Raw genomic sequence first — 24,140 nt, 5'->3', positions numbered from 1 at the left:
AATAATTTTATTTTCATTTAAAAGAAATGGCTCAAAGACCTAAATATAAGGACTGTTACCATAAAACTCCTAGAAGAAAATGTAAGGAAACATCTCCAAGATGCACTGATAGGTGTTAGTTTTTTAGACTTTATACCCAAAGTGTAAGCAATGAAATAAAAAATAGAGGAAAAATAAATTGCTGAAAAGTACATGAAAAGATGCTCATCTTCACTAGCTACTAGGAAAATGCAAATCAAAACTACAATGAGATATCATCTCATACCTACTAGAATGGGTACTATTAAACAAACAGTAAACTACAAGTGTTGCAGAAGATGTGGAGGAATTGGTACACTTACTCTCTGCTGGTGGGAATGTAAAATGGTACAGGCACTGTGGAGGATGGTTTGGTGGTTCCTCGGGAAGCTATGTATTGAGTTGCTTCACAACCCAGCAATCTCACTACTCAGGATATACGCAGAAGATCTGAAAGCAGAGACACCAACAGACATTTGCATACCGATGTTCATAGCATTGCCAAAAGATGGATACATCCCAAGTATCCATCTATATATGAATGGATAAACAAAATGTGGTGTATACATACGATGGACTATCATTTGGCAGTAAGAAGGGATGAAGTACTGAAGCATGCAACAACAAGGATGAACCTTGAGGACATTATGTTAAGTGAAATAAGCCAGGCAGAAAAGGACAAATATTTTGTGATTTCACTGATATGAACTAACTATAATATGTAAACTCATAGGCATAAAATATAGAATATTGGTTTTCAGGATATAGAATGAAGCTAAAGAGTAGGGAGCAATTGCTTAGTAAGTGCAGAATATCTAACTAGATTTAATTTAAACATTTGTAATAGAAAGAGGTCACAATAGCACATTATTGTGAGAATAATTAACAGCACTGAAAGGTGTGTGAATATGGTGGGAAGGGGACGTTTAGAGTCACTGATGTCACCTGAAGGAAAGATGGAGGTTGAAATATGGGGATGTAGAACCCAGTGAATCTTGTGGTGGACAACATCCATGATTAACTGTACAAATATAAAAAGCTATTTCATGAACTAGAACAAATGTACAACACTATTACAAGGAGTAATAAGAAGGGAGTATATGGGGAAATATATCTATTGCAAACCATGGACTATAGTTAACAATAATATTTTAATACTCTTCTATCAACAATGGCAAATTTACAGTAATACATACTATGGGTAAATAATAGGGGGGATAAAGGGTATGGGAGGACTTGGTATTCTCAATTTCTATTTCTTTTATTTCTGTAGTATGAAAATGTTCTAAAACTGATCATGAGGTTGTATGCACAGCTACCTGATAATGTTGCGCACTAGTGATTGTGTATTTCAGATGGTTTATATGGTGTGTGAATATATCACAATAAAATTCAATTTAAAAAATAAAGAAAATATAATGAAGAGGGTTATGATTCACTGACATTTGATTATTAGGAAATAGACATGTATTTGGCTATAGTTTTGAATAAATTAATTATATACCATGGTGCTAAATTACTTTCATGAACTTAATAGCAGTCACAAAGATGCTTGGATATTGACGTGTCACTTCACTAGTACTTTCAAGTTATACTTTAATTAACAAACTCTAATTTAATGAAATCACAATCTCTCAAAAATATGACTACACTGTGATAAATATTTGAATTGTAGTAATCCCAACCAATGATAGTAGACTACTAAATATTTAGCAAATGCTGATTTTAACTTCTGAAGAAAAGAGATTTTTCTCCAATCTAAGTTAGTGATTTAGCAAACTATCAAAAGTGGAAGAAAAACATTTAAATAAAGTTAAGGAACTTAACAATAAACAATTTGTTTTCACAATATTACTCTAAAGTCAAACGCTGTACTACAAAAAAACCATTGGATAAATTAATCTAACTGAACATTATGCCATATTTTGCATTCGATATTTATTATCACCAGAATAATTTGAATTTGTAGCAATTGCCAGTAATTCTATTAACCAAATACCTGCTTGAATATAATTCAACTATTTTTACTAGGAATTCTAGTAAAAAGTTCAAGTCATCTATACAATTAAAGACATGCTTCATTATAAACATGTGGAATATGTTTACTAATTTAGTTAATCTCTTCACTTTCCTGAATGTCACATTAAAGATCAAAAATAGTGATATGCACATTTTTAACCATAAGCATTTATATCATACATAATTTAAGAGCCAATCCATGTAGAACCTTTTTTTTGGCAAAATTTAAATTTGTCCTTAGGATAATGATTAGATATACTAGAATAGGACACAGGCACTTATGTAAAGGTGCATGATACCTTTTAAGATTAAAAATATAAGTGAAAAATCCAGGAAAGTTCATGGAAAAAAACAAAACATATAGAGCAAAAGATAAAACACTGTTGGTGACATCATGTGTTGTAATGTTGATGAATAGAGGAAAAATAACAGTAAAATTTGATCATTTATCATTAGTATCAAAAATCCTGAAACCAGCTGTATTAAGCAAAATATAAACTGTTCCTTTGGAAGTATTTATGAAGAATATTTCTATGCAGATAAAATATAACTATTCTTCTCCTACAAAAACCTCTCAAAGCTCTTAGATATATAATCTAATTATTATTTGGGGAAGATGCTCAATAGCCAATTCTCTAGCTCATTCTTTCCTCAGACTGTACTCAAATTTCCTCCAAATAAATGCTTATTTAGAGGGAAAAATGTACAGAGGAGGAGAAACTCACTAACATATTTAGCTTCTTAGAAAATTAATTGTTTAAACCAATGCCAGAATCTAATCCCTGCTACTTTTATGGGTCAGTGCATGGAAGCAAAGGACAGAGAGTCTTTGCATATTTGAATACTGATGAAGAAAACAGAAATATTATGTCCAAATATAAATAAAAATTCTTAATACAATTATATTATGTGCGTTTTCCATGCAGTTTTATGGTCTATTTAGTTTTAATGAATACTACATAAAATGAACAATGCCAGCTCAGAAAAGGATTCACCCTATGTAGATTGTATGTCAGCATGTCTACTACCAGATAATTCTTCATGAACTAATCTTTTGTACTAAGTTAGCCTAAGAGTGGTTCAGCTAAAATAAAGGGAGAGTGCTGTTTGAGGTTGTGTGAGGAATAGTTGGCTGCACTGATGTTATGAAGGAAATGGCAACTCTCCAGCTCAAGGTAACCCAGAACTTCAGGAAGAAGACAGAATGAAAACGGCAAATAAGGAACCAGTTTAGAGATTTTATTTATACATATATTGTGAGTATATATTTTGGTCATCCCTGCTTTCATGATTAAGAAGGACTTCTTTGATTTTCAAAATTGCCCTGATCTGGAGGATAAATTATATGGTCACCTTCATTTTATACAGGAAATCAAAGTAGGATAAAATAGAAGGAAAAGTTATACATAAAGATACATTCAAAGCACACGAAGATACTTCTTTCATTAGGCTACAAATGGAATCTGAACTCTCCAAGTCAAACCATTTGTCTACTTCCACTGTGAAAAATTATTTGAGAGAAACAGCACTGAAAATAACCATAAACTTTGCCTTAGCAAACATCAAAATAAGCATTTGCAGTTATCTTTATAAGTAGCTATGCACTCATAACTGCAACTAGAAGAGAAAATCCAGTTATTTGTGAAATCTCAATCGCTAACTGTGTGGGAAAGTTAGCACTGTGCAAACTTATGCAGTCAGTTTTTGTGAGGAAATAAACAAAAATCTCTCAATATCACACTAGCAAAAACCACAAAAGCTGTTGTCAGTAGTAAAAAAGAGTGTCATTGTGGCAATGCACTACACCTATCAATAACTCAGTGAAGAACTGAAAAATTAAAAAAGTTTAAGATCAGCAGCAGATGAAACAGCCATCAATAACCTGTTTTGTAAAGCAGGAAGAGATCCTGGAATAATTACTGAGATTATACAAAAAGATAGTCTATGTTTAATTATAAATGTATCTATGCATATATCTAATTAAGACACTAATCCTTAAAATGAAAAAAAAAATTCAAAAGTAATTCCTTAACTATGTTCCATAAGTGCCTGGTATTATCAGGTACCAGATAAGGCCAGCCATAATTCTGTGGGATTGAGAAATCAATTACTTGTTACAGAAAGGAGTCAATTTTTTGTTTGAATCCTTATAGTCATGATTATAGGCCAGATCAAGTTAAAATGAGATTGCTATTTATAAAATATTCAGAAAACAAGGGAGAAAAATTAAACATAGCTCTAAATTACTTAAATTTCCCATAGGACAATTATATTTATGTAGATATGTATAGCTCAAGAAGGTTTGTCTATTAGATAAATAATAAAAATTACATTTCTAAGAATTAGAGGGATTAAAACCTCAATTTTACTAACTTATCTCAAATGTAAACTAGTGTTCTATGTAAGAACTCCAGTTATAAAATCCTTTCATTGAACCACAAGGTCTTTGATCCTAAATATCATTTAAATACTAAGGCAAAATTTCAGGTGCATAAATGTGCCTAAATCTCATTGCAGGATTTCTGGAGTAAATCGATTTTAAAGAAATGTTTAGAATCCCAAAAACTACAAATCTATATACTACTTCACCAACAATGGTCCAATTAAGTGCAATATATCCCGTCCCCAATGAGGAAATTTTCACTTTTCTAGGTCCATGAGTATGACTATTTAAAGGTAAATTCCTAGGCCATTACTATAGTTTCCAACAGATTAAGAATTATAAGATTGTGATTCCTACTTCAACCTGGAGAGTTCTAGACATTTTTTGGGATCTAAGATAATTACGTTTTTTAAAAGGTGAGATGTTGAAGGAAATGGTATGGCTATCTACAGTTGATCCCTTAGGAACTATTTTTCTCACAGTAAAATTTAAAGATATAAATGTGTCCTGAAACACATGAAATCTGTTAAATACTTAAGTCTTCAGAGAAAAAGCAATGTGAGACCACTCAATGAGAATGAAATAATCAACCTTAGAATCATATAATTTTTCTGTGTAGCCAGCCAACTTAAGTTAACTTCATTTTATATTTATTTCTTATTGAAGGTAGTTTATTTCCTGGAAGTTAATTGAATATTCATTAGTTTGTAACTAAACATGATTATAGTTTTCAAATTTGAAAGCTCTATGTACTCTCATATTCATCCACGTAATCATTCAGTGACTTAAAGCACTATGTTCAACTAAAAGCAATCTAAAATTTCTTACACTTAATACATTTATAATCTTTTAAAATGTTTTTTGCAAAGTTAGACATCACTGGATTATTTAGAGCACCACTTTGTTCTTTGGTTAACTATTTACTTCATAATGTTCATTATTAATAGCCAAATCTTCCTTGTTCCACTGTCCACAAGGTTCATGGTGTTTGTTTTGTTTCCCTGGACCAATTTTAAATGGATGCTTTTTGCAAACGTCTGTCTTCAGAGATATCTTGGCTGCCTCAGAAACCAGGAAAATATGCTAACATCCATGAAAGGTTTGTTCTAGCAAATTTGTTTCTTGAATTTTGGTATGTGATTTAAAAAAATGCATTTACAACTTATTTAATTTAGAATGATTGGGAATGAATTTAATTGTGTTATTACATATGTCTCCCATAAAATCTACTGTGAAAAAGACCATTGTGATTGATTTACAAGAAAAGAGGTTGGACAATTAAAAATTCATAGTATGAGCATTTTAAATATTATAAAGCATCAGACTTTAGAAAATTTGGGGAAGACTATAATTAATTTGAAAGTATAGAATACAATCAATACTTATTGCTTATAGAACACTTTTATTCCAAGGCAATCATCAAAATATATAGTTTGTTCTTATTTCATTGTTTTTATACTATTCTTGCCTGTTATATTAAGGAAAGAATTAATTGTCTCTATTACATAGGCCTAGATAGCATGTTTGAGAATTAAGATAATAGAAAGAATCATGTAATTACCATTGCTGCCATAGGAATTATCATTTTCATAAATAGTTTTTATTTCCATTCTCAGAATGATTTTGCAGATAAATATTGGCAAAAATTATTATTGCTAGTAATGCAGACTTAGTAAGGAAATATAATATCATAAATTAATGAAGGTGCTTGGTGAAAGTCTAATAAATTAGATTTGGAAAATTTTAACTTTTTATGAGATCATAAGTAAAAGTAATTCTGTTCTTCATGGCAGCATAGCTTATTAGAGATATTGACCATTCTTTTTATGTAACAAATATGTTATTTGTCCTATCATTCATGTCAAAACATGCTCCCTGTATTGTCTGCTATCAAGTTCCTTGGGGACAATGAATATATTATACCACTTGACTTTCTACACTGGGTACTCATTACCCAGTGAGTGAGTATGTGTTAAATTATGATTATTGGAATTAGATTAAGAGGCTAGTTAGTAGTCACTTTATGTAATAACTAAGACATTTCATAGAACAGATTCACATTCATTAGAATTTTACTTCATTCTATTGGAGAAGCTTAAAGTAATTATTTTCAATATACAAAATAAGCAAGAGGATGAGAAATGGTCATGACAATAAGCAACATAACATAATTCCTGATTAAATGAGATTTCAAGGATAAAGTTAAAGTTAGATAATCCAAAACTTCATTTTACAGTATTTAACTTTTAAAACTCCTTGTTTGGCTTAAAGAAAGGAGTTTACAACTACTTTTAAAAATAGGTTTTTTCTTTGTTTTCATTTTATATAGCTTAGCATCATTTCTTCTCAGTTGACCTACAAGTACAGAGATCTATACATGCTGCACTTAAAGTATAATACCACTGAACAGTCATTCAATGTATTAAGAAAAATAGTAGATTTCTTTGGATTAGTCATTTAAAATGACCTCTTACCTTTCACAGTAAGTGAAAAATATATGAACAGCTATTTTTTAATCACCTTAGCTGCTAAAAGATGCACATGTGATTGTGTCTGTGTGTGCGTGTAATCTATTTTCATACACTCAACTCTGGGTAATAAGTATTTGACATTTTAAGTATCAAATAAACATATCACATCTTTGTAAAATAAGATTCATGAAGATATAATAATTTCTGCAAGAAAAATACCAATGTATAATGAACATTTCAAAAATATTTAAGAAGTGCAAGTTCTGCTTTTTTAAATTAAATTGAGTTGGATACTTTCCTTCTTCAAGTAACTTCTATCTGCATTCAGAAACTAAAAGATACTCCAACAAAATCTAATAATATTTAATTTGTGGCCAAAACAATTTATTTGGTCTATTATGCTATCATATTGCTTAATCATTCATACTTTTCTGATTGATTTTGTGAAGATGACTTAACTGATAATTATGAAGGGAAAAGAATATTAAATTCCTTAATATTTGATTTTAAATGAGAAGTATTTTTTCACATGCATTTATAGGTTTTATTAAAAAAAATTCTCAGAAAATAGCCAAACCCATATCTTTGGAAAAGCATAAAACTATATAAATTATTTTATAGATTAAATGTAAACAAAATAAGAAATTTCTATGAAAAATGACATCATTTCTTTTATCATTTATGATACAAAGATGCCAAGAATGCTACCCATCCTTTTAAACTTTTTATCTAATATTAAATGAAAGATCATTCTTCACTCACTAAGAGTATCTCCACAGCACAAAGTGCTGTTTATATCATCAATATAAAGCAGTGCAGATGAAAATAATTTATACGAAGCTACTCATATTGGGATATGTATTATCTTAGTTATTAACATTGATCAGAATCTGGAAGCCAACTAGGCTTGTCTAAGAAAACCCTATGTTTTCATTAAGGAGTTCTATGCCAAATAATTTTGATTTTGCATAAATATGTATTTTATCTTAGATAGTGTACGAGTTTGAAAGGATTATGTGCCCTAGAAAAACCATGTTTTAATCCTGATCCATCTTGTGGAGGCAGCCATTTCTTATAATCCCTATTCAGAACTGTAGGTTAGATTATTTCCAAGGAGATGCAACTCACCCAATTATGGGTTTTAACCTTTGATTAGAGGGAGATATGACTCCACCCATCACAGGTGGATTCTGATTAGTTTACTGGAATCCTTTATAAGAGGAAACATTTTGGAAAAAGCTTGAGAGTTTGAGAACCATGAGAACCCACGCAGCCAGAGACCTTTGGAGATGAAGAAGGAAAAAGCCCCTGGGAGAGCTTCATGAAACCTGAAGCTTGGAGAGAAATCTAACAGATGTTGCCATATTCGCCATGTGCCTTTCCCATTGAGAGAGAAACCCTGAACTTCATCAGCCTTTCTTGAATGAAGGTTACCTCCTGTTGGGGCCTTAATTTGGACATTTCTATACACTTACTTTAACTGGAACATTTTCATGGCTTTAGAACTGTAAATTTGCAACTTAATAAATTTCCCTTTTTAAAAGCCATTCTGTTTTTGGTATATCACATTCTGGCAGCTAGCAAACTACAACAGGTAGGCAGTAAATCATTCCTTTTGGCAAGCACAAAATTGAGCAACAAATTGATTTTTATTTAGATAATGTGAACAGTGGAGTACCAGATCAATAAAGCTATACTTAATAAAAATAAAATTCCTGTAGTTAGTTGTAGGTTTAGGGCCATGACTGTATGCATAAATTAATCAGCCTTGAAAACACAATAATTCATTAGAATCTTAATTTATAACTTTGAGAAGTGAGCTATCGAAAATGTTCAAGATATACATGTTCTGTGTGTGGTAGTCAGGTACAGGTGTCAACTTGGCCAGGTGAAAGTGCCTAGTTCTATTGTGGTGGACATGAGCCGATGACATGTGAAGCTCATCTGTCGCTGATTTCATCTGCAGTTAGCTAGGAGGTGTGCCTGCTGCAATGAATGATGTTTGATTTAGTTGGCTGGATGCTTAAATGAGAAAGCTTAATGTAGCATGGCCCAAGCAGCTCGGCATACCTCATCTCAGCACTCACAACTCAGCCCAGGCCTTTGGAGATGCAGAAAGAAATCACCCAGGGGAAAGTTGTTGGAACCCAGAGGCCTGGAGAGAAGGCCAGCAGAGATCACCCTGAGCCTTCCCACATAAGAAAGAACCTCAGTTGAAAGTTAGCTGCCTTTCCTCTGAAGAACTATACATTTCTAACTAAATAAAACCCCTTTTATTAAAAGCCAATCCATCTTTGGTGTGTTGCATTCTGGCAACTTTGGTAGACTAGAACAATGTGGTTCTAGTAATAACATGTGTGTTTAACTAAAGGCAGATGAATATTAACCAGACCTCTGATAGTAATGAAATCAAAAGTTACTTAATCTTATTAGTGTCATACTCTAATTTTAATAAGACCTGATGGCATTATTAAAGTTCCATTTATGAAGAGGAGTTTTACGTTGTTATTTGTCCTCACAGAATATGCAAGTTGATAATAATCCCCAGCCACAGGAACCTAATAGTAATTAGTAAGCATTTAATTGTTGTCTCTTTTGATTTCCAAAATAGCTGAAAAAATGTTCATAACATAGAATTCATAGACCATAAAATCAAATAATTTTAGAGCTGAAAGGATAAACTTTGAAGTAATGGAGTTGAAATCCTTCATGTTAAAGATGAAAAAAATGAGGAAATCAATATATTCAAACTCCTGTGAGTCTCCTGGAGCAAAAAATCTTTCTAAAATAGTTATACACATCATTTGGTATAGCATAGTCTGCCTGCAATGTTAAAAAACCTTTTTTTCATTTTTCCTTATGTCACACAGCACTTTGAGTTATGGCTACATAAGAATAAGAAATATTATTTGTTTAAAATAATAAAGTTCATTTGCTTCTTGTCTCCATGATATTTTATCCAATGCCCTCCCTGCTCGAGTCAGTTTGAATCCAGATTGCTAAACCTAATGGTAGATGAGATTTTCATGACTTGTGTTTTCTAATCCTAGATATCAAAACAAAAGTAACTCTCTAACCTTAGCTTCATACATCCACATCTTGCTCTTAATCAATGGAGATGTTTAGTTTTCATTTAGTTTTGAAAGTACAAACCAAATATGTCTTGTTTATAATTAAAATAGAAACAAGGGCACATGGGCCTTGACTATATGAAAGGACTCTTTCCAAGATTAAATTTTCTTTTGAGGTTGGTGGAAAAGATGAGACTGTCTTCTGGGAAACGCTGTCATGCCTGCCTCAAGGGAACCAATCAGTACACTATCATTGGGCTATATTAATATACACTTTTACTGACCTACTATAGAAATTTTAATGCGATATATGCAAGGGAATATGGAAATCTGGGGCAGAAAATGAAGGCATATTCAGCAATATGATAAAAATTAATTTTCCCTGAGTCCTAACCATGGGGAGAAATTGATCCCTGTGGTTTACATACATTCCTTGAGCCAGATTTGGTGCTTGAAGGACATTTCTATTTGTGAAAATATAGATCCCTGCCAACAAGACTTAGAATATTAAAAACAAAAAAAGTTTTGTAAATGACAGACCATTGAAACAATAAAGTAGATGTTAAAGAGACACTGTCATTTCCTACTCCTGGCCAAATCAAATACCCCAAGAACTCAATGGTGTTAACGTGTGTGTGTGTGTATATATATATATATATATATATATTTAAAGAAATATTAAGCAATGGTAGTCCAAATTAATGGAAAATTATATCAAAAAAATCATGGTGAATCCTCATTATAGCATGTCTTTATAAAATACAATTAAAATAGATTTCACTTCTGCATGTATTTTAAGTGGCAACCAACATCAATAATTTACAAATTATTGTTTTTCTTTTTCTTCATACAGTAACCTGATCTCTTAAAAAGTTGAAAATTAACCTTACCAAGGTTAAGTAGATAAGTTTTATTTTAACTTGTTTTCTTTTAACTAAGTAGAATCAGTTGGCAATCATTTTATTCTTTCATTCCTCACTTTCTCTTTTTTGATCCAACTTTTACTCCCTTCCTCTTGATCATGAACTTGAAGTAATCCTCACCCTTAAGGTTACCCATTTGTCAGTCTATCTATCTATCTATCTGTCTATGTATCAAATCTGAGAGTCATAAGACTCTATTCTGTTTCCCAACTGTACCATTTATGAGCAATATGATAATAAACAAGGCATATCTCTCTCAAACTCATTTTGCAAATATTTAAAATGTGGAATAATAATACTTTTCCTGTTAATGCCAAATCATATGTAAAAGTCATTTAAATTATAAATACATTTTATGTGTCTGTCAAAGTTTCAAAAGTAAATACTCTAAGTTTCAAGTCTTATATTACTTTATATTTGTACATTATTGCTAAATGTAATAAATATTTGCAAACAGTGCATTTATTTTCAGTTAGTTAATATAGAAATGTCAATAGCAGTACCTCTTTATCTGTACATGGACCTTATTTTGGCTATAATTTTCTTTAAATCTCTCCCTTCTCTCCTTTTACAATCTGAACATATGCATTTTATAATCACCCTTGCTAAGATAAACAGTTGTGTGATTTTACTATCCATGTTTATTCATTAAAAATAGAGCAAATTAATATTAATGAAATTTTCATCTGATTTTGCAGAAAAGAGAGCCCTTTAAAATTATTATAGACGGCCTACTTACCTTACACCGTAAAATTTACTAAACATTATGGATGAATAATAACATTGCCTTTCTTTTCCTCTTGTCCCCCATACATAAACACTTTCAATGCAAGTTTTTTCTGTAAGGCAAAAGTATACCAGTTTGATGCCACCAACGCCATGACCCTCTGTAAGGTCTAACCTATGCTTTGTGTTTTATTGTAATTATTTTTGAAAAGCAAACAGAATATTATTTGTCCTTGGGGCCATATAAATGACCCATTTCTTTAGGTACATGGTACAGGTTACTTTAAGTTTATCACACATTCTAAAGCAGAAAGAAATTTAGAGCATTTCTGTTGCAAAGGTTCATCTGAAGACCATTAATGAACCTGGCATTTTGTCATTTTCTGACAGCTTTTCAAAAACAGTCAAATTAAAACACATTTTCACAAAGTTTAAATTATGCCAGTATGTTTATTTTTCATTTGGATTTGTCCAGTTTTCAAGACAAGCCAGAAATTTCTTGCAAATTCATTTAGCTGCTCTGAGGAAGACATGACAAAAGTATTCCTTGAATGAACCACTGCATTTTAAAACAACACATTCGTTAGGATGGTAAGGAGGAGAGGCCCTATTACTAACACCATATTTAAATTTGGTAAGATCTTATTTTTGTTTTTCCTGCTAGTTCTTGTTTCCCAAATAAACTATTTTTCTCTCTTTAGGCTGTGTTGCCCAATATGGTAGCCACTATCCACATGTGGTTATTAAAATTAAAATTTGATTAAATGAAAAGTCAATTCAGTTCCTTATATCACTAACCACATTTAAAATGCTTAATAGCCACATGGGCTAGTGGTAACTATATTGGATATCTGTAGATGATAGAACTTTCATCTTTGCTAAGAAAGTTCTATTGGACTGAGCTGCTTTAGAAATAGCACCAACTCTGTTACACAATTTACTATTTCAAATAATAAGCCTTTAGTTGTGTGCCAGTTTGAAGCCATCATGTACCCCAGAAAAGCTACGTTCTTTAATCCTCATTCGATATTGTTAGGTGAGATCTTTTTTATTGTTTCCATGGAGATGTGACCCACCCAATTGTGGGAGGTAATTTTTGTTTAGATGGTTTCCATGGAGATGTATCTCCACCCATTCAAGATAGGATTGCTTACTGGAGTCCTTTAAGAGGGAACCATTTTGGAAAAAGTTTTAGAGCCAAAACACCCTCAGGGAAGGAAATAAGGAGAGAAAGCTGGCAATGGCCCTGCCAGCTGAGAGAGAAACCCCGAACTTCATTGACCCTTTCTTTGGAGTTAAGGTGTCTTTCTCTGGATGTCTTAACTTGGATATTTTCATGGCTTTAGATCTGTAAACTTGCAACTTAATAAGTTCCCTTTTTAAAAGCCATTCCATTTCTGGTATATTACATTCTGGTAGTTTGACAAACTAAAGGAATTTGCAATTCACATTTCTTTAAACAGTCAAATGTTTTAGAATCTTCTATGCAGATGTTTCTACTCAACACTTAGTGCTTAAATATGAAGATGTATTTGAAGGGTGTAAAAATCAGAACAATGGGATTTCTCACTGCGCCATCAAATCTAAGAAAATAGCTTGGAAGCTATTTCCAAGGTTGAAAAGCAGGAGAGAGGTAGATGATTAAAAGAAGAAATTCTCTGAAACATCTTTCTGATGCTGCCTAATTCATAATTGAGGAATTGTTCCTTGGAGCTCAGTAGCTTAGGATATTTGGTAATTTATTGCAGTCTCAGCAATAGAAGGAACCAATTGAAAGTTGGAGTGAATAACAAATTTGAAATGGTGGAAAAGAGATTCCCCTTTATAGTTCAGATGTTATCCCAATGTTCAAAACTTGCAAAGATTGTGAGATTAGTACCAGCTTGTTGAAGCTTAAAGCCTCTATGTCTTACAAAGGCAACCAGTCATAACAACAAAGAGAAACACTGCAAACAAAAAAACAAGATTATTGTAAATTAGAAAACACATAAGAAGATATCTAGGCAGGGTTAAAGGTGAGAAAAGCTAGAGTAGAGGGAGGGAGAAAAGCTCCTGCTTTTCAACCTTGGAAATAGCTTCCAAGCTATTTTCCTAGATTTGATGGCACAGTGAGAAAGCCCATTGTTCTGATTTTTACACCCTTCAAATGCATTTCAAGAACAGATCCTTGTTCTTTGAAATTGAGACAAAGTGAAGTAAGCCAAATTTAATAGTCCTGTCACTCTAAAACTACAGCACCTTCCAATAGAACTTTTCTCTGGCAATGGAAATGTTTCATCATGCACTGATAAATATGGTAGCCGTCAGTCATGTGTGGCTATTGAGAACTTGAAATATGGCTAGCATGAGTTTTTTTTTAAGTCAGTTTAAATGGCCACATGAGACTGGTGGTGAATATATTCATTAGCACAGTACTAGAGAATATGGAGAAATATCTAAACAAATACAGATAACTCAGGAACATATGTGAACAAATGTGACTATTTCCAAGATGTTTTGCATCCTTAGTTTATTGTTAACACTTATTTCTAGGCTCTAGACCCTGACATTGAAGATTCCTTTATATGAAGGAATACAGTAAAACTGCAGGGTATTGCAGGCTTTTTCCATATTGTTCACACCTTCAGAAGGTTTTATACACACATCCAGCAACATGCCTGGACAAGCAGGCACCACGGACTCTTATGCAATTCTCACAACAGTTCTTTTAAGTAGTATGGTAATTATTCTCATGTTTCATAGATTTTCAGAGAGATTCAAATACTTTTTTTTCAATTTCACAGTGATTAAATGGTCCTAAAGTTAAACAGTCTGACTTAACATCCAAGGTTTTTGAACCCTAAAAAAGGAAATAGTGCCTCTGGTTCTAGGATTCAGGAAATAATCACCAGTAGTGACTTAACTGTTTCCAAACTACAAACAATGGTCTCTAAGATTCCCAGTACCTAATTGTAAAAATTCAGAAATGGATAGCACAATACTACCTAACTGTGATACAATAATAGAACACTGAATGAAGCTGAATGTGAGAATGATGGAGGGAGGAGGCCTGCAGGCACAAATGAAATTAGAAGGAAAGATTTACAATAAGGACTGAGATGGTATATATATAATCTTGGAATGCCTAGAGTGTGTAATGATAGTGATTAAATGTGCAAATTTAAAATGTTTCTGCGTGAGGAAGAACAGAGGAATGTCAGTAATGCAGGGTATTGAAAATAGATGATAATTAATATTTTAAAACTTTAACCTATATGTGAGACAAGCAAAAAATGTTTATTTGGTGCAAAATTTATATTTTGACTAGTGCATTTCCTAATATAACTTATGTGGACAACTTAATTGAACACCATAGTACTTGGAACCTTGAGTAGAGCATGAGATTTTGTAAGTTTGTCCAGAGTGTTGCTCAGATAAATCCCAGAGATATTTGAACAATGAATAAGGAAGTATTTGCAGAGTCCCTTAGGGGGAATGGTGAGAAAGGGGGAAAATTCAGCTTCCCTAAGAGGAGAATTCTTGATATTCTCACAGGCAATGGGGACAGCCAAAGCAATAGGCTGAGTCTCCAATCTTGGGGTTTGTTCTTATGAAACTTAATCCTGGAAAGGATCGGCTAAGTCTACTTAAAATTAAGCCTAAGAGTTGCCCCCAAAAGAACCTGTTCTGTTGCTCAAATGCGGCCTCTCTCTCTAGGCTGACACAGCAAGCAAACTCACTGCCCTCCCCCTCTCAATGTGGGACATAACTCCCACTTTCTGACAATGTGGGACAGAAATACTAGAATGAGCTGGAATTCAGCATCAAGGGATTGAAAAATCTTCTTGACCAAAAGGGGGAAGAGTGAAATAAGACAAAATAAAGTGTCAGTGGCTGAGAGATTCCAGAGTCAAGAAGTTATCCTGGAGGTTATTCTTATGCATTAAATAGATATCATCTTGTTAGTCAAGATGTAATGCAGAGGCTGGAGGGAACTGCCTGAAAATGTGGAGCTGTGCTCTGGTGGCCATGTTTCTTGAAGATAATTGTATGATGATATGGCTCTCACAGTGTGACTGTTTGGTTGTGAAAGCCTTGTGTCTGATGCTCCTTTTGTCTACCTCATCGATGGACAAGTAAAACATATGGATTAAAAATAAATAATGGGGGAACAAATGTTAAAATAAATTTAGTAGATTGAAATGCTGGTGATCGGTGAAGGGGAAGGGGAAGGGGTATGGTATGTATGAAATTTTTTTCTGTCTTTTTTTTATTGCTTTTTCTGAATTGATGCAGACATTCTAAGAAATGATCATGATGATGAATATACAACTGTGATAGTGTGAGTTATTGATTATATAACAAGAATGGAATGATCATATGATAAGAATGTTTGTGTTTGTATGTGGTTATGTATCATAAATAAAAAATAAATAAATTTAAAAAACAAAGGGAGGGGTAAGTGGTTCAGCATGTATGAATTTTTTTCTGTTGTCTTTTTATTTTTTTTCTGAATTGATGCAAATGTTCTAAGTGATCATGATGATGAATATCCAACTATGTGATGATATTGTGAATTACTGACTATATATGTAGAATGGAATGGTCATGTGTTAAGAATGTTTGTGTTTCTTTGTTGTCATATTTTTTTAAAAAATTAAAAAGATTTTAAAAAAACATTCCCAGTACCTTCTCTAAAACCTAATGAAAGGTGTGTGTGTGTGTGGCGAGGGGGATATATTGCCACAAGATTTTTCTCTCCATTCTACTCACTAAGGACTAGAAGTGGTCCATGGATCCAACAGTTGGGAAAACCCATTATTGAACAATGCCTAAGAGCTGAAGTGTTGTGCCATGCAGGGGGCAATGTTAGGGTTCAGAAATACAGCGAGAAAACAGACAACAGCCTCCTCTACCCATCTTCCTTAGTTCTGGGGCACTCTGAAACCTATTTTAATGTTTTATTCTAACTCAGACCTATAAACTTTCAAGTTTTCCTGCAGAAATCACTTTGTTAGGACAATGCTATGATTGTACAATGTCTTCCCTGTTTCTTGACATTTGGTGGCCATTATAAATAGTTAATAATGTCTTTGGAAGAGTGTCTTAAAAAAAGACTGCTCTTCTGCACAGGGACCTCTTTATGTGAAAGTGGTCCAATTGGACAGATTGAGTCACCCTTGAATATCCACACAAGTCACAGTGAATTTCTGGTTTGAATGTAGGGCATACCAAACAAACAAACTAAAAATTGGGCCTGAAAACCCACCTATCAAATTAGACAACTTTGAAACTTCTATCCATTTCCAGCTTCAGAATCTTATTGCAGAAGTACAGAATTCTGTAGGTTTTTTTTTGTTGTTGTTAACCCAAACAGATACTTGTTCCAGAAGGGCATGAGAGAATATAGTTCCAAGACTTTCTTGTACCTAATGGGGAAATCTCCCCAAACCTCAACTTCTTCCAAATACACAATATTCCTCTTTGTATGTGGTACATTTTTCCCCTCATGCAGCTAAACATACCCTTTTTCCAGAACTTCAACTATCTGCATGCCCTACAGAAGTTGCAGCTTTTATCAGCCCAACTGCTGAAAATGCTGTGGAGGTCTGCTTTTTGTCTGGATTCCCATCCTAGGCTGATCTTATCATTCTACCCATTAAGTGTGTTCCAGCTCTCTGCCATGGGCAGCTGCATAAGCTGCCTCCTCCACCCCACATCCCAGGGAAGTTTGGCAGCACCCACACTTACTCAGTTATCATTCTGCCTCTAGAAACAGCCTCAGTATTGCTATTTTTCACTCCCTCTCACCTGGGGAGTACAATCCTGATCGTTTCTCCTGCTGTGGCCTAGCAATCAACCAGGCTACATACACAGGGTCCACTATCTCACCCTGTGGGTCTGGCACATGACAACACTCTTTTGTTAAGTTGCTGCACTGTCACTCTTAAGCACCTACATTGAATGTAAGAATGTACATAGTCTCCAACATATTAATCTCCTAGCAGAGTCCCTCACTTTCCCTGGGAATCTTGTTTTCATGTGAATTACCCAAAAGCTCATTTTTCATGAAAGAGAAGCACATTGTTGCAGTATTAGATATTTATAAGTCTTGGGAAGCATTGTCCTACTTTGGATTTGGTCTTCTTATATTGTTTTTTTTTCATTTTTCACTGGTCTCAGCTTTTACCACAACCACTGGGCTTTTTCCTTTGCAATCTTATGGGAGTTCTCATCTCAGTTTTCTCTTTGAGCAATATTTGTACTTTTCTTTGCCATTTCAAAATATCCCATGCACAATCCAGGTACAACATCATCACACATCTTTATTTCATAAGTAGTATGCTAGTCGAACCACACTAATAATCAAGTTTAAACAAATGCAGACTCCTGCACCTAACTGACATAATCACTGTATTTGCACTGATAAGAAGTAAAGAGGACACCAGATATTATAGCTACTGTTATAGTCCAAGTACTTCCTAAACACCTGTTGAATCATCCTACTTCTACCCATCTTGCCTTCTTTCATCCCAGTCCAACCTACCATTGTCTTGCTCCTGTATTAGCCTTCTATCTATCCACTTTCACTTTGATCCCTTTCCAATCACTTCTCCACACAACAGCCACAATGTTGCTTTCAGAACACACATATAATCATGGCATTCCTCCACTGAGAATTCTCTAGTGGATTTGCTAGTATAATGACAAAATTTCTTAACACAGTCTGCAGGGCCATGAATGGTCTGATCCTTATCCATATGTCCAGTCTTTTTATCATATGCCCCTTCACTCTCTCTGCTGCAACCACGCTGGACTTTCAGCAATTTTTACTTCCAATGCTCTCTTCCTCCATGGGATCTTGCATATTTGGTCCCGTAGTTAACTTCTGTTCATCCTTCATATCTCAGCTCTCACTTCCTCCAAGAAGCTTCCCTTCCTTAACCAGTCCAATAGGCTCTCATGAAACCAGGAATCTTTTTTGTAACACTAAGGGTAATTTCATTCATTAATTTGTATGATTATTTAATTAGTGCGTTTTCCTTATTAGAGTGGAAACTCACTGAGAACAGGGACTACACCAGTATATTCCCAGTGTTTAGCACAGTGCCTGACATATATTCATCAAATGAATGAGTGGGAAAAAAAGAAGTGGGGGAAGGTTAGCACTGGATGAGGCAATCTTGGAAACAGGCAGGAAAAGTGCCAATCAAAGCTGAAGAATTAACTCGTCACAATATGCCAAGAACAGTGTTGTAATGCCTCATGTCTGTCTCAAAAAAGATGCATTCTTTCAGATGTATTTCATCGCCCCTACTTTCACTGGAATATTCCACAATCATCTCCTAGTGTAAACCAACCATCCCTTCAGTAATCCATATCTCATGCCAAGCGTAAGAGAAAAAAAAGGGGGCTTTATTTTTAAAAGATGGGCATGCCCATGGCAGTTAACCTTTGAGAATTTCAACACCTAAGGAAAATGTCCCATACAAAACCTACTATCCTAACAGGACTCTTATCCCTCAATACCTGCATTCATAAATTTAAAAAATTAACATAAATATCTTAAGTACACAATTTGATGAAAATTTACAAAGTGAACATGCCCATTTAAATACCACTCAGATCAAAACTGGAACATAACCAGCACCCCAGAAACCTCTCTCATGCCCACCGCCATCACTACCCTCTCCAGGTAACCACTCTACTGAAATCTATCACCATAAGTGGGTTTTGCCTGTCTTTAAACTATATATAATTTAAATTATATATATAGTCTCAAACTCCCTGTAAGAGAAAAATTTGAGAAAAAACTTGTGTGCAGTAGTTTATTTGGAAAATGATCCCAGGAAGCGGGGGTGAGGAAATGGGGGTTGAGTTTGCAAAGGAGGAAAAGTCAATCAATGGCTTGTTTTGGAGGCTGAATATATAATTCCTTCCAGAATTGTCTGAAAGATGGGTGTGCTGGTTTGAAAGGAACTATGCCCCCTAAGAAAAGCCATGTTTTAATATAAATCCCATTTCTTAAAGGTAGAATAATCTCTATTCAATACTGTATGTTTGAAACTGTAATGAGATCATCTCCCTGGTTGATGAGATTTAGTTAAGAACAGTTGTTAAACTGGATTAGGGGATGACATGTCTCCACCCATTTGAGTGGGTCTTGATTGGTTTACTGGAGTCCTATAAAAGAGGAAATATTTTGGAAAATGAGAGATTCAGAGAGAGTGACACTACGAAGCAGAGAGTCCTTCAGCCAGCGATCTTTGGAGATGAAGAAGGAAGATGCCTCCCGGGGAGCTTCATGAAACAGGAAGCCAGGAGAGAAATCTAGCAGATGACGCCGTGTTCGCCATGTGCCCTTCCAGCTGAGAGAGAAGCCCTGACTGTGTTCGCCACGTGCCTTCTCACTTGAGAGAGAAACCCTGAACTTCATCGGCCTTCTTGAACCAAGGTATCTTTCCCTAGATGCCTTTGATTGGACATTTCTATAGACTTGTTTTAATCGGGACATTTTCTAGGCCTTAGAACTGTAAACTAGCAACTCATTAAATTCCCCTTTTTAAAAGCCATTCCATTTCTGGTATATTGCATTCCAGCAGCTAGCAAACCAGAACAATGGGAGAAAGGGAGGCTGGAATATTTATCCATTGCCTCCTGTTCCCCATAAGGATATTACCAAACAGGTTAACTTTTCTGCATTTCAGGGCTGTAACTGGTCTACCTGGTCTTAGTTGACTCATGCAGCATTGAAGGACATCTGGATTCTTTTCAATTTGGGTTAATACTGCTATGAACATTCTCATGCATGTCTTTTGAGAGTACATAATCAGGAGCAAAGTTGATGTGTCATGGAGTATGTGTATATTCAGCTTTAATAGATATTGCCAAATACTTTTCCAAAATGATTGTACTAATTTATATTCCCATTAGCTTTGAATGAAAATTTCAGTTCTCCACACATTTCCCACACTTGGTATTATTTATCCTTTAAATTTTGGACTTTTTATTGGGTGCATAGTGGTATCTCATTTTGAGTTTGTTTTTTGGTAACCTTTTGTTAAGATATAATTCATATACTGAATACATGCAAAACACTGGCAAGAAATCAAGAAATGGCACAATAGCAGCACTCTAGAGGCCCTGTGCATGCCCTCTTCCAGTCATTATACCACCACCCAAGGATATTAATCCAACATACTAGATTCTTTTTGCCTGTTTTTAAACTTCAAATGGATGGAATCATATATTTATGCAGCCTTTTATGTCTGGCTTCTTTGGTTCAGTGTTATGCTTGTGCAATTTATTATGTTACATGTTGTGTTTGTTCATTCACATTGTTGTATAGTATTACATTGTATAAATATACTACAATTCATTGATTCTGTTAATAGGCATTTTGATTGTTTCCAATTTTAACAATTATGAACAAAGTTGCTATGGACATTCTAAAATAAAACAGTGTTTATTTCTCTCAGTTCTGCTCCTGTGATATGTATAGTATAATCCTTATTTTATGATTGAAAAACTAAGAAAGATTAAGCTGGAGGTAGTATGTCTAGTCATTGGTAAGCAAAAAATTGGAACCTGGCTCCTGTATATAATTCCATTTTATCAAATAAGGAGTTATCAGGGGGGGCCACAGTGGCTCAGCAGGCAGAGTTCCCACCTGCCATGCTGGAGACCTGGGTTTGAATCCTGGTGCCTGCCTATGCAAAAAAAAAAGGAGGTATCATCACCAGGACCTTACCCAAAAATACTCATTTATAAGAAAATCATCTATCCCTTATTTTTCTATTTCTGCTTCTTATACTCATACACAGGTTTGCACGTCACTTGAATTCACTCAAAAGATCTGTAACCTTCAATTCCTAAATATATTTATAACCAAATATATTTTCACGATATATCAGAATTAGTTGATCATTTTCAAATATTATATATTATCCAGGTCATAACTTTTATATGCTATATATCAGATCATGTTATTTATGTGTTTTTTAAAATATTTTTTAACATTCATCATTAAGTCAATCATACTCTAGTAGTGAATAATCAGAAAATATTCATAAAAGTTTGAAAATCTTCTGGCCATAAATGAAATCTACAAATTGGTCCCTTTGCATATTTTCTAAAATCATTCCATTGATTCAAATCTGAGCTTTCTACTCCTGTACTTGCCAATAGGTAATTAAAAACAATCATTCATTCATTTGCTATAGGCGGCCCCTCTTCTCATATATCAAATAATACCAAATATTCCATGTATTCTACCCATTGCTCTCCCAATCTGAAGACCCAAATCAAGCCAGAATGGATTCTTCAGATTAAGTGAAACTTTATGCTAAAAAATTTATTTATCATTTACAACAAATGGATACTCTATGTTTTCAAAGAATGGAAATGAAGTGAAAAGTGCATTGACTAAAATTTGTTCTTGCTCTGATGATCAGAAAACATTTAAAGATATTGCTTTGACTAAATCATTGTGAAAAATATATTATCATTAATCTGTATATGTGTAGGAATGATAGTAATAAAAAAATCCTCTGTTCATCCTCTCAAAGAAATTTATTTGGCATCTTTTCAAATGGCATGATAAAGCTTTTTTATCTAAAATAAACGTTAAGAAAAATTGATACTTATGTTTGTGAGTTAATTGTTAACATATAGATTTGCTTCTTTAGGTCAATTTTGTGGCCTAAATGTCAATAAGCAGATTCAAAGTAAGATATTGAGAAAGTTATTGACTTGTAAGTAGCAGGGCTGAGTTCTTTGACCTCTATAATGGATTGTGAAGGGTAACAAAAGCTACTTGAAAATTATTATATATAACATAACTATTCATAAGCCCCTTCCAATTCAAAAATTGTATTGATAAATTTTCTCCACTAGACATTGGTTAAACTTTGAAAAATTGGGGCGATGACTTAAAGTTTGAAGTAAACTAAGATCCCGTTTTTCGTATTTAAAAAGGCATAATATCTTCAAGAGAGAGTTTTAAAACGCACCTTAATTAATTGGTAGTTTTGAACTCCATTTATTCCTATATCAGGATCTATGGCTGTTGGGAGAGCATATCGAGAGTTTAGAGCTGAGTTCTCTGGAATTGATATGTTGATAACTGTTGCCGGGAACAGTGGTGCGTTGTCATTTATGTCTTCTATCAGAAAACGTATCTTAACCAGTCTAAATATTTCATCCGGCAAAACGGCAACCTCCACTTCATAAAAGCAATGGTAATCCACAAAGATACCTGTACATAATTTCTCACGATCAATGCGAGAGTCAGTTGTGTAGATCTCACCAGTACCCTCTTGAATCCGGATCAGTGGAACGTCTCCAGTTTTGTAAACTAGTTTGAATTGCAAAGGAGATGTCAAGGATTTGTCTGGAATCAGCGACAAGTTGAGGTCTTTCAGTAAGTCGCCTATTAGTATGTTTTCTGGCATTTCTTCTCGGACAGTGTAGTTCTTCTCCTGGGCGCCAGACTGGAACACGACACATGCTAACAGGACCGCAAATATATACGTCCCGGAAAATAAGTCCATACCAGGTACAATTGTGATGGTTCTCTGTGCCAATCCACCGAACACTGACAAAGAGAAAAGAAAAAAGAAAGAGGAAAAGAAGAAAGAAGTTAAGAAATCAAACACAAACGTGTGTAACTATATGCTCAGTTTTCACTTAAATCTTTAAATGAAATCTTACCATATAATTGACAGTTAAATAATTTTATGACAAATTCGTTTGGAATCTCTAATTTTATACTTCTTTATATCATGAAAAAGATAAATAAAACAGCAAGATACCTACAGTAATAAAAAGACAGCATTTATGTTTGTAAAATTGACCATTAATTAAATATATGAAGATAATATATTAAAATACAAGAAAGATAAAGATAATAAAAGTAATGTAAACATTTTAATTCGATAGCTAAGGAAATGTAAGGAGATATTTTGTAATCATCATAAAATGTAATTATTATTCTTTGTTATAATATGGGTTTTCATGCAATTCTTCTATAGGCAATGTACATTTTACTCATATTTTCGATATGCTCAGCTCTGAGTATCAGATAGTAGTAGACTCAGGATCATGACATGAGGGACTTGGGATAATTTTGGATGAAGAAGAAAGTCCTTTGGGAGAGGAGAAAGGCTGATGTGACAAAAGTCTAAACATGGGAGGAAATGTCATGTAGAAAAAGAATTAAGATCTTTCTTTCTTTGGTGAAAAGAACATGAATAAATATAAAATGTATAGAGGCAACTTCATATCAACATAAATAAGTACCTATTAGTGCATTCTGGGGAGGGGGGGAAGATTTTCAGCAGATGATGCATTCCACATATTTGGAGGTATTTATATAGAAGTTGGATAACCTGTTTGGATCTACTCGTTTAGGACTGGTAGTCGGCATTTAAGCATTCAATGGGAGAGGTGGACTGGAAGACATATCATCTTTGAAAATCTATGTTTATAGATGGCAAAAATAGACAATATGAAAATGGATTTTCACATTTACAAACTGACAGAGGCTTTA

General features: G+C 33.8%; 1 protein-coding gene across 1 annotated transcript; it reads right to left on the bottom strand.

The window, feature by feature from the left end:
* Window positions 1–371: 371 nt before the first annotated feature.
* On the bottom strand, window positions 372–23,175 carry LOC143671584 (protocadherin-11 X-linked-like). Its single transcript, XM_077146827.1, has 2 exons — window positions 22,603–23,175; window positions 372–468 (listed from the first exon to the last, which is right to left on the bottom strand). The coding sequence occupies exons 1-2, from the start codon at window positions 23,140–23,142 to the stop codon at window positions 445–447; spliced, it is 564 nt and encodes a 187-aa protein (XP_077002942.1). The 5' UTR covers window positions 23,143–23,175; the 3' UTR covers window positions 372–444.
* Between the last annotated feature and the right edge of the window lie 965 nt (window positions 23,176–24,140).

Source organism: Tamandua tetradactyla, chromosome X (assembly GCF_023851605.1).
Source record: "Tamandua tetradactyla isolate mTamTet1 chromosome X, mTamTet1.pri, whole genome shotgun sequence".
Lineage (NCBI taxonomy): Eukaryota > Metazoa > Chordata > Mammalia > Pilosa > Myrmecophagidae > Tamandua > Tamandua tetradactyla.
This window is presented reverse-complemented; position numbering and strand designations above follow the sequence as displayed.

What these genes read in the sequence shown, in the direction of transcription:
- LOC143671584 (XM_077146827.1), bottom strand. Translation starts at nt 23,142, where the DNA reads ATGGACTTATTTTCCGGGACGTATATATTTGCGGTCCTGTTAGCATGT. An exon ending in AAAACTACCAATTAATTAAG is followed by an intron (nt 469 to 22,602) that starts GTGCGTTTTAAA and finishes CTCTGCTTTCAG; the next exon opens with ATCTTCTGCGTATATCCTGA.